General features: G+C 34.0%; 1 protein-coding gene across 8 annotated transcripts in view; it reads left to right on the top strand.

The window, feature by feature from the left end:
* Positions 1-12,521, top strand: part of Bcas3 (BCAS3 microtubule associated cell migration factor) — a 564,794-nt gene that overhangs the window by 188,736 nt on the left and 363,537 nt on the right. For all 8 annotated transcript variants that reach the window (XM_047542954.1, XM_047542958.1, XM_047542956.1 and 5 more), the window contains exon 14: positions 6,177-6,310. In XM_047542954.1, the coding sequence (XP_047398910.1) occupies positions 6,177-6,310 (134 nt within the window). The remainder of the gene's footprint in view (positions 1-6,176; positions 6,311-12,521) is intronic.

The following is a 12,521-nucleotide window of genomic DNA, read 5'->3' as shown; positions in this document are numbered from 1 at the left end:
TGGGCTATAATATTATAACCGTTTTATGTAACCTCAGTGAGTTAGAGATTTCTGTTGGTATGAAGATTCTTGTATTTATGTTTACAAATTTGACTTTAAACCTTTATAAATAATTTGTCAGTTTGCATGTGTTAAAGTATTGATTAGAAAGTAGTATGCTACAAGTATTTTTGCTAATATATACAATTTTTTTATGAGTGATGCAGTCTGAATTCCTGTAAATATTTGTTTGACCCAGCCTATCAGTGTTTATTTCTCTTTTTGGAAGAGAGTGTGAATAACTGGTAATTTGTCTTCCGATTCACATGTGGGCACATGATAAAGAACCATACAATTAGACAGGTGTTATAAATAGGATATGGGAAAAAGACAAACCTCCTCATGTTTCCAGGATTTTATTGCATATTCCCAGTGCAGCTTTGCTACTCTTTAATTTTGCTTTTTGGTCTAACCAGCTGACGCCCAGTTGAAAAGACTTATGTTCCTATGAGGCCACAAAAGACTTAATGTTCATTCTCCAGCTACCTCAGATTGGGGAGAACGCCGTGTACCATCAGCAGCTCCAGTCTCCACCCTCTAACACGAACGCTCATCTATCAAACCTGAGGTTGAGAGCGAGGGAGAGGAAGCTTCCAGATAAACATACAGCAGTGCCTAAACAGCTAATCACTCTAGGCTTCCGCTTCCAGGCCCTATAATTAGAAGTCCTTCTTTTCCTTGTATTCCCAGATGACGCAAATGCTTTTTGTGGCTTGGCACCTCATTTGGGGTGTGGGTTTAGTTTATGGCCAGGCCAGAGTCTGGTTTAGTCTTCTGATGCTGCATAAATAGGTCTCAGGCCACAGTCTACTCTGTATGAATTTTTCCTTTTATGTATATTTGCTTTTTAACTTGTTTTCTAGAAAAGAGAAAAAGCTTACCATTTCCTCAACAGAATGTGTGCAAAAGAGGAAATTGTAAATTAGAAGAAAGCACGTGAATATGCAGCTCTATACTAACTGTTTCTTCCTTTTCTCTCTGCTTTTTTAATTTTTTGTATTATTTTAAGACTTTTGTAAAAATGTAAAACTCATTAGTGGATTATAGAAACCACATTAATTATGGAATGGTAGTGGAAATAGAAAATACTTGAGATACGATGACAATAGGTTAAAGTTTTCACTGGACTCTTTCCTGAAAAATTCGAATTGGTTTTACTTAATAACTACTAGGCAGAAATAAATGTCTGTTTAGAAATCTAGAAGTATATTGACAAGTGTTTGTGTTTGAATGTAATTCATACATAAAACAATTACATAGATGATTTGGTAAGTCAGGCCTTCTATTTGAATGCTCATTCTGAATAAAATGTCAATATGATTTTAAAAGAAGTTATAGGGAAGCTTGTCCGTGTTATATAAGGAATATATATGTATTATAAATCCTAGTTCATCTTATCCTATCAGAATGATCTTTGTATTAAATTATCAGATGCAGAAAATCATTTTTTGTGTGTGAGGAGATGGAGTCTGAGGACAGTGGTAGAACTGTTATAAATGACTCAGCAAAAAGTAGGAGGGACAGGAAGATACTGTTCAAAAATACAAAATGATTTGTTGTTTGAATAAAAACAATGGAAGAATATAAAATGTGTCACTGGTCAAATGACCATAACTTGGTACATAATTAATAAATAAATCATTGAATATGTAATAGTTAATAGGCTATTAAATTAAGGGTGATAAATAATGCTTTTCACCATCTAAAATGTGTTCTCTTTGAAATAACCAGGAAAGTGTCATGTGATATTTTACCCTAGTAACCAGAGTCATGCCTTAGTTACAGAAATAGCAAGCTCAAAATGTACTTCATCTTTTCATTAAATGACTACTTTATATCCTTACATATTCTTAATATTCTTTCATGCCTTTTTTTCTCAACAAGGAAAAGTTTTGAAAGTTAACTAACATGACTCTACTTCTTGAAAATCTGAGTAAACTAATAAACCATCCTTCTTAAAGAAAACACTTGTAAAATCTGCACAAAATACAAAGGAGCAGACATACAAAGTTAGATATGTGTAATATAATCTGTGGAACAACCCATTAATATGTAACCTAAAGATCTAGAGTCCCCAAACTCATTGGTAATTAAAAAATGAATATTAAAAATAATCAAATGGTGACTCTAATTCCTAATCTACCTATAGATATACTATGCAAATGATCTAAAAATACCAGTTGAAAGTCAGACTGGATTGAAAAAGAAAAAGACTGCATTTATCTACTATTTGACTCATTTTATTATTTTAAAAAATTTGGATCTATTTTTATTTTACTGTTATATACCTGACGGTGGAGTATAATTTGACATATTATACATTCATAGAGTATAATTTATTCTAATTAGGATTCCATTCTTGTGGATGTACATGATGTGGAGTTTCACAGGTCACGTATTCATATATGAACATAGCAAAGTTATATCTGATTCATTCCACTGTCTTTCCTATTACTCTCCCCCCTCCCTTCCCTTTGTCTGATCATTCCCCTTTGTCTGATATACTGAACTTCTACTCTTTTCCCCCTCCCCACCCCCGTTGTGTGTTAGCATCCACATATCAGGGAGAACATTCGACCTTTGGTTTTGGGGGATTGGCTTATTTTACTTAGCATGATGGTCTTCAGATTTATCCATTTACTGACAAAAGTTATAAATTCATTCTTTTTTATGGCTGAGTAATATTCCCTTGTGTATATATAGCACATTTTCTTCATCCATTCATCTGTTGAAAGGCACCTAGATTGGTTCCATAGCTTAGCTACTGTGAATTGAGCTGCTATAAATATTGATGTGGCCCCACCACTCTATAGTATGTTGATTTTAAATCCTTTGGGAGTATACTGAGGAGTCAAGTGGTAGTTCCATTCCAAGTTTTCTGAGGAATCGCCATACTGCTTTCCAAAGTGGTTGCACCAATTTGCAGTCCCACCAGCAATGTATGAGGGTGCCTTTTCTCCATATTCTTGCCAACATTTATGATGTTTGTATTCTTGACTGTTGCCATTCTGACTGGAGCGAGATGAAATCTCACTATAGTTTTAATTTGCATTTTTTTAATTGCTAGAGATGTTGAACATTTTTTTCATGTATTTGTTGTCCATTTATATTTCTTCTGTGAAGTTCTGTTCAGTTCCTTTACCCATTTATTGACTGGGTTATTTGCTTTTTTGGTGTTAAGTTTTTTGAGGTCATCGTATATCCTGGAGATTAGTGCTCTATCTGAGGTGCAGGTGGCAAAGATTTTCTCCCCTTTTGTAGGCTCTCCCTTCACTTTCTTGATTGTCTTATTTCCTTTGCTGTGAAGAAGCCTGTTAGTTTGACACTGTCCCATTTATTGATTGTTGATTTTATTTCTTATGCTTTAGGAGTCTTGTTAAAGAAGTAAGTGCCTACACCAATATAATGGACTGTTGGGCCTGTATTTTCTTTGAGTAGGTGCAGGGTCTCTGGTCTAATGCTTAGGTCCTTGATCTATTTGGAGTTGAATTTTGAGTTGGGTGAGAGATAACTCATTTTAAACACATTCATCTCAATACATATAAACTGAAGGGAAAATATATGCTATGTATGCACCAATAAAAACAAAGCTTTAATGGTTATGTTAACCTCAGAAAAAGTAGAATTCAGAGCAAGGAAAACAAACAGGATTAATACAGGACCTCATGTTAATAGGATTGATTCGACAAGAATTCCTAACAATCCTAAATGTGCTAAATGTGTGTGACTCTTGAAAGTTAACTCTAAAATTTTTTAATTTTTTTTTTTTTTTTTTTTGCAGTGCTGGGGATTTGAACCCAGGGCCTTGTGCTTGAGAGGCAAGCACTCAACCAGCTGAGCTATATCCCCAGCCCAACTCTAAAATTTTTTTTTTTTTTTTTTTTTTTTTTGGTGTGTGTGTGTGTGTGGTACTAGGGATTGAACTCAGGGACATCCTACCACTGATCTGCATTCCCACCCCTTTTAATTTTTTTATTTTGAGATAGGATCTCATCAAGTTGCTGAGTCTGGCCTCGAACTTTTGATCCTCTGCCTCATCCTCTGAGTAGCTGGAAATATAGGTGTGCACCACCTATATTCTGAGCTAGCTTTAAACTTTCTGAGCTGAAATAACTGTTGGAAAAAAAGCATATCTACAATTTTATTTGGATTTTTCTTTTTTTTTTTTTTGGTACTGGGAATTGAACCTAGGGTGGCTTTAACACTGAGCTACATCCCCAGCCCTTTAGCCCTCCCCACCCTGCCCTTTTTGAGGCAGGTTCTAAGTTGCTTAGTGCCTCGCCAAGTTACTGAGGCTGGACTTGAACTTGTGATTTTCCTGCCTTACCCTCCCAAGCTACTGAGATTACAGGTGTGTACCACCATGCCGGGCTTTGAATATTTAACTTAGTAATATTACTCAATAATGGAAAAAGTAACCAAATAATCATAAAGATATTAAAAAGATACAAATAATACTAATGATTAACTTGAATTAATACTTACGGAGCACTCTGGGTGTTCAGTTGAATATGTAACTGTTACAAGCTACATCATATTCTGAGCCAAAAAACAAACAAGTAATTCCTTATTAAAATAAAATTGTGCTAGCAATAATGTTATCTGAAAAAATACCCAAATATTTGAAAACTAAACAACATACCTTCAAATAACCCATGAGTAAAAGTGATAGTCTCTGGAAAATATTCAGAACTGAATGTAAATAAAAATGCCTCATATTAAAATCTGTCTTGGGGGGACTTTATACCTTGCGTACTTACAGTGAACGCCTTTAGAAACTTGAAAAAAAGAACAAAAAATGAACTAAGGAGAGTAAAGGAAATACTAAAGACAGGCAGAAATCAATGAAATTAAAAATAGAAAACCAGAAAATCATGAAACCAAAGTGGGATGCCTTGAAAAGTTCTCGTCAGACTGATCATGAGGAAAAGAGAGAAGAACCCTCCACAAATTGTCAATATCCTCAAGGAAAAAGTGACCATAAGTAAAACCCTTAGATATTAAAATATGCCAGTTCATCAATTTCTAAAAGTAGTTCATTCAAGAAAAATATTTAAAAATTTTAAATCAACCAAGTTCAAAATCAGAAAATTTAATAATGTAAACTGAGCATCCTTAATCTGGAAATTCCAAATTTGAAATGCTCCAAAATCCAAATCTCTCTCCCCTCTCCTTGTAATAGGGCTATATAATCCAGGGTCTGCCACTGAACTAATCCCCAGTCCTTTTTAAATTTTATTTTGAGACAGGATCTCATTAAATTACTGAGGCTGGCCTGGAATTTGCAATCCTTCTTCAGCCTCCTGAGTCACTGGGATTACAGGGGTGCAACACTGTGCTTGGCAAGAGCATGTCTTGATATGTTGCCCAGGCTGGTCTCAGATTTCTGGGCTCAAGCAGTCTTACTACCTCAACCTTGAAAGTCACTAGATTTGCATGTGTGTACCATATCTAGCTGGCAAATTTTAAACTGGTTAATGAAGTGGGAAGTTACTAGTGTGTTAAGTGAATATACAGAATAAAATTGCAAAAAGATTTGAGTTTTAGTTCCATGGGTATTGTAATTTTCATATTCTTGTTCTTGAAATGATTATGGATTCTATTATTTCGGTCCTTTAAAACTTCTTTGACTGGGCTTGGTGGCACACACTTGTAATCCCAGTCTCTCAGGAGGCTGAGGCAGGAGGATCTCAAGTTCAAAACCAGCCTTGGCAATTTAGTGAGGACCTAAGCAACTTAGTGAGGACCTAAGCAACTTAGTGAGACCCTGTTTCAAAATAAAATACAAAAAAAAGCCTGGGGATGTGGCTCAGTGTTTTAGGGCCCCTGGGTTCAATACCCAGTATAAAAAGCCAAACCAAAACAAAACAAAACAAAAAACTCTCTCAGTCAGTGACATTGAAAAATCATAATGCCTGCACATCTAATATTCATACTCTGTCGCTTTACTGATATATCACCAAGTTGGATGTTCCTAATAAAAAGATGTTTTAATTTTTCATTTTGGAAATTTTTATGGCCTTGCTATTTTTTATTAGTAATAATTTAAGATTTACAAGTAGTTTTTGAAAGTGTTTTATCCACATACATAATAATTTTTATTTTTACTCCCCCCATCTTTTTTTTTTGTCTTCCAGGAATGCTTTTAGTCACAACAGACACACTTGGCCATGACTTTCACGTCTTCCAAATTCTGACACATCCTTGGTCCTCATCACAAAGTGCTGTCCACCATCTGTACACTCTTCACAGGGGTGAAACTGAAGCTAAGGTAAATTGTGCATTTTTTCAGAAGGTGATTTCAGTGTGTAATACGACATCTAATCTAGTTGGTGCTTTTTTTCATGTTGAAGCTTAATATTTGTGAGAAAGTATTGTTCTCTGTAATAGAATGGATGAGAGTAAGTTAAGAAAAAATTTCCCCTTTTGGCCCAACAAATACATAAGCAATAGATGACCACCTTATGACTGAACATTAAAAGAATTTTGATGCAGGACTGGGATTGTGGCTCAGTGGTGGAGCACTTGCCTAGCATGCATGAGGCACTGGGTTCGATCCTCAGCACCACATACAAAATTAAAAAAAAAAAAAGTTAAAAAAAAAGAATTTTGATGCAACAGTGTTTCAGCTTGTCAGCTTATCCTGTTCCTTCCACTCTTCTACCGTTTCTTACTCCAGAGAAAACACATCATTCATTTGATGTTTTTTTCTCCAGACCTTTTAGTATGTATTTTGGTTGTGTTTACATATCTAAGTATGTACATACATATGTGTACATGCATATACCTATAAATACACATTGACAAAACACAAAATAATTTATTTTCTTAAAGAATATGGATATATGCAGTCTCTTCACCATGGCTGTTAAGAACTAATTTTTTGCATCTGTCACCACCCCTGCAGTTGGTGACATGATCATCCATGGTAGTGAAAGATCATCCATCATGAAAATTGTCAAATGGTACAAATCAGGGCTGGCTAATCATTTTCCTCAGAGAGCCGGTGATTAAACATTTACACTCACAACTGGGCAAGCTTGCATGGCCCATGGACATCCATATGTGTACTTCACCGGGCGTTGTCTTAGGCACCATGTTTTACATGTATTTAATAATCTTAATATCAGTATTGCTGATAGATACTGTATATTACCTTAGTAAAATGCCAAATAACTTTTTGTTTCATAAAGGTGTTGACTGTACATTCACCAGTACACCACTATCATTCTAGCAGATAGTTGAATGATCCTATATGATTTATTGAATATTCCTTATTTTCTCAAAGCCTAAAGTGCTGTTTCACCAAAGTAAGTGCCTATAATAGAATGAAATATCTTAAATATATAGAAATTAATCTGTTCAAAATGAAATATAATGACAACAAAAAAAGGCATTGGACTTTACTGTAAGTAGCCTATTCCTTTCTATTCTGAAAATTGATAAATATAGAGAAGTTATCTGGGATTTATCCTGATTTTATTGTGTCAGTTTAATAAGGTAACTGAATGAGGGAAAGTTTTTCAGTGAAAGACTTACAACAAAATAAGTAGAAGAATAGGATTTTTTTAAATGAACGGATAATCATCAGTCTAGTTTTAGTTGGTTAGTCTTACATTGCTAAAGTGAAACAGTTACATATTAAACGAGTATGATACAATGTGGTATTTACAACATCATCTATGATTTATTGTTACCCAGCCTTTTAAATTAAACCTCTTTCTAAATCACCTTCTGGATATATTTAGTAGATTTTTTTTTTTTTTTTTTTTTTTTTTTTTTTTGGGAACTGGTGCTTGAACCCAGGGGTGCTCCACCACTGAGCCTTATCCCCGGCCCTCTGTATTTTTTATTTTGATACAGGGTCCTACTAAGTTGCTCAGGCCTTGCTAAATTGCCTTAGCCTTCTGAATTGCTCTCATTATAGGCATGTTCCCCCATGTTCAGCTATAATTAGTACTTTAAAGAACATAGTGTGACAAGGGAAAAAGCACCATCAGAATACAATTAGCCAGTTCTAGAATGTTCTAAAATATAAATGTGAACTCTTTTAAAAACAAATAACTTTAATAGGAAAACAAAAGTTGGTGTTTAGGAGGGGAAAGGTGAACTGTTATAGACTAAGGCATACAGAGACTATCATCTGATTACAAAGCATGGACCTCACTGAATCCTTTTTCACACAAACCAAGGCAGAAAAAATACTTTTCACACAAATGATGAGATGATTTTAAAATGTTAAAAAACCTCATTTCTTGTGATACAGCAGTACTGCAATTGGTATGGAAATATCTGAAATTTGATTTCAAATAATCTAGCAGTAGCAGAGCATACTTTAGATAATACAACAAATGAATGAGAAAAGAAAATGTAGGGAACAATGTAAAAAGATGTTTTTGAGACAGTTGGAGAATATTGTTCAGCAACTGGATATTATTTGATATTTACCAAGTGTTATTAAATTTCTGGTTGTTATTAAATTGCTAATTTGCATTAAAATTCTGTCAAGACAAAACAATGAGAGATTTAATAAAATTTATAAAATGTTAATAATTATTGAAGATAAGTGATATCTTTGTAAGGTGATACATTTTATTTTATTTAAAAAAAATTTAATGTGCATTTTAGCATTTTGAATATATTTAGAAATTTTTCTTGATAAAGTAAAAATAAAACCTGTCATTATTATGCTGTTTTATTTATTTTATCTTTATAACATGATTCACTGTTCATTTTCTGAATCTTTCTTAGCTATTGTGTTTAGAGTAACTCTGTTGACTGATGTAAAGAATCCTGTGGAGATTTTTTTATATGGATTGCATTGAGATTACATTTTATATTGTTAGAATTAACATTCTTATGTTATAGAATTTTTGCATGTAGGAATTACTACAATTTAGAATTAAATTTGTAGTATGGCAAAATACTAGTATGGCAAAATATTACTGTTTTCTATCAAATTCATATCTTCCTACTTTGGTAGACTCTCTTATGAGATCAAATAGTTTTTAGCAAATTTTCTTTGTGAAATATATTTTCTGAAAATTGCAAGAAGTTTTTGCTTTTTTAGTTTTATTTTTCTACCTTATTACCTTGACTAGGAACTATAAACCATTGTTCAATATAGTAATGAATTTTCAATCTTTGCTTTTATTGTTTTACTTTATTTCTATCATCTTTGTTTTATAAGTAATACATAAAAATATCATTTGGAAATAGTTTTAATTTTTTGAATGTAAGTTTTGTTCAATCTTGAGGCATACAGAGCAAAAGCATCAATGTTACCCATTAATGTGTTTGCTTCTGGAACTGCTTTGCTTTATTGTAACCTGTTGTGTCTTCTTCAGATCCCTTCCATAATTTACATAGGTGCCCCCCGACCCACCACCGTACTAGGGATTGAAACCCAGGGCAGTCTACCACTGAGTTTCATCCCCAGACCTTTTTATTATATAATACTACTACATTGTTATGAACAGAGTTAGCCAGACACAGCAGTTAGTGCATGCCTGTAATCCCAGTGACTTGGGAGGCTAAAGCAGGAGAATCTCAAGTTTGAGGCCAATCTTGGCAATTTATCATCATCCTAAGCAACTTAGTGAGACTAAAAAAATAAATAAATAAATAAAAAGGAGACTGGAGATATAACGCAGTGCTAAAGCACCCCTGGCTTCAATCCTTAGTACCAAAAAAATCCAAAACAAACAAAAACCAGTGATTTTATTATTCTTTCTGATTTGAGTTCTAACATTTACAGATTGATAGTTTTTAATAGCTATATGCTCTAATTGCCACTTAATATTATAAGAAAAACCCCAATTTACTGCTTGTTAGGATCTCTACATTTTTATGGTCCTAACTGTATTTCAGCTTTAAAATATTTAAATCTGGAATTCTTATCCTTTACTGTACATTTTTTCTAATTTTTATTCATAATGCCGTAATTCAGAAGAGACTATAGATGTGAAATTTAAGAGACTATAGATATGAAAAAATATACATTTTTCTTTTTTTTGGCATCTTTTTCTTCAAATCAGTTATTGTATCCTGAGGTTAAAGTTGAGAAATCTTAGCCCCCCCCCCCCTTTTTTAAATGTCATGGTAAAATGTATGTAACAAAGTGTACTATCTTATGTATTTCTAAATGCACACACAGTTCAGTTGTGTTAATTAAGCACATTGCCATGTTGTGCAATAATTACCATCATCTGGGTAATCTTAGTTTCTGGCACTAAGTTTTTTATACTCTTGACATCAAACTTTTAATACTAGCTGTTCCTGGATAAGAATCTGTAGAATGGAATTTTAGGCATATGCAGTATGGTCTCATTTCTTCTAATGTTCCCCTCATGCAAATTATTGTTTATGTGTAAATTTTAGTTCACTTATGGGCAAATATGGGAATATTCCACTTCTCATAAATACTGTGCCTGCCTTCCTTCTCATAAATATAATGCCTGCCTTCCTCCCTCTTTGCATCCTTCCTTCCTTCCTCTCTCCCTTTGTAGTACTGGGTCTTGAACCCCAGGATATTCCATAGAGATACTATAAATTGTTGAGGCTGAGCTAGAGCTTGCAAGCCTTCTGACTTAATCCCAAGTAACTGGGATTACAGGTATGCACCACCATGCCTGACTAATGCCTCGTTTCTTCCATCTGGAAGAAATGAGTGTGAAACCTGTTTATTATATCTTTTCTTTCACAAAACACCTTATAAGAAGTGCTTTTTAAATTGCTGCTAAGGTTAATAACATTTCTTCTATTAAAAGTTTAGTTCAGAAGCTGGGAGTGGTGATACATACCTGTAAATCCCAGTCACTAGAGAAACTGGGGCAGGCATATCTCAAGTTTGAGGTCTACTTCAGCAATTAAGAGACATTTTGTCTTAATATAAATAATGAAAAAGTCTGGGGTGTAACTCAGTGGTAGAACACCCCTGATCCCCAGTCCCCCTGACACCACATATACACAAAATGGGTTAGAGGTGCATCAGTTGGATCATAACTTACATTTGTAGTTTTCAACATTCATGTCAAGAATTTCACTATTTCTTCTCAATATAAACAGTCAACAAATATATGAAAAAATGTTCAACATCTCTAGCAATTAAAAAATGCAAATTAAAACTACATTGAAATTTCATCTCACTTCAGTCAGAATGGCAATTATCAAGAAATATAAGTAACAATAAATGGCGGCAAAGATGTGCGGAAAAGATTCACTCATACATTGCTGGGGGGGACTGTAAATTGGTGCAACCACTCTGGAAAGCAGTGTGGTGATTCCTCAGAAAACTTGGAATGGAACTACCACTTGACTCCTCAGTATACTCCCAAAGGACTTAAAATCAGCATACTATAGTGGTGGGGCCACATCAATGTTTATAGCAGCTCAATTCACAATAACTAAGCTATGGAACCATTCTAGGTGCCTTTCAACAGATGAATGGATGAAGAAAATGTGCTATATATACACAAGGGAATATTACTCAGCCATAAAAAAGAATGACTTTATGACTTTTGTCAGTAAATGGATGAATCTGAAGACCATCATGCTAAGTAAAATAAGCCAGTCTCTCAAAACCAAAGGTCAAATGTTGTCCTTGATATATGGATGCTAACACACAATGCGGGTGGGGTGAAGGAAAATAGTAGAAGTTCAGTATATCAGACAAAGGGGAATGATCAGACAAAGGGAAGGGAGCGGGGATAGAAATAGGAAAGACAGTGGAATAACTTTGCTATGTTCATACATGAATACATGACCTGTGAAACCCACATCATGTACAACCACAAAATAGGATCCTAACTAGAATAAATTATACTCCATGTATGTATAATATATCAAAATGCCTTCTACTGCCATGTATATCCAAAAAGAATATTAACGACAATTTCACTATTTTCCATATCTAGGTAGAATTAATCCTTCTCTTTAAAAATTTTTTTCTCATTTAATATTCTTTCTTAGACATCTTGACTTATACTCCAATACAGTTCTTGTTTGCATTTTGACTGGTTGTCTACTTGTCTGTCCCCACTAATATTGGGTTATACTTTAAAAAAATAAATTGTAACTTAATTGATTCTTTTATGCCTAGAGTCTTTCACAGATCTAGACACATTTTCTTCCTGGAACCATTTAAAAGCAGGTTGTCAACACTGTTACCCTCTATGCTTGAACATGTATTTACTGCAAATGAAAACATTCTTCACGTAACCATAAGATTATCATCAAAATATCAATAAATTTCTGCCATCTAATTTTCAAACTTCCTTTGACTTTTTTTTTTTTTTTGGGTGCTGGGGATTGAACCCAGGGCCTTGTGCTTGCAAGGCAAGCACTCTACCGACTGAGCTATCTCCCTAGCCCCCTTCCTTTGACTTTTTCGCTTGTCTCAATAACTAGCAAAAGGTTCTAGCTCAGAAACTTAATTGTCTTCATTTTGGAATAATTTAATTCATTTTAGAACAGTTCTTCAT

This window comes from Sciurus carolinensis, chromosome 3 (genome assembly GCF_902686445.1).
Source record: "Sciurus carolinensis chromosome 3, mSciCar1.2, whole genome shotgun sequence".
NCBI classification, from domain to species: domain Eukaryota; kingdom Metazoa; phylum Chordata; class Mammalia; order Rodentia; family Sciuridae; genus Sciurus; species Sciurus carolinensis.
This window is presented reverse-complemented; position numbering and strand designations above follow the sequence as displayed.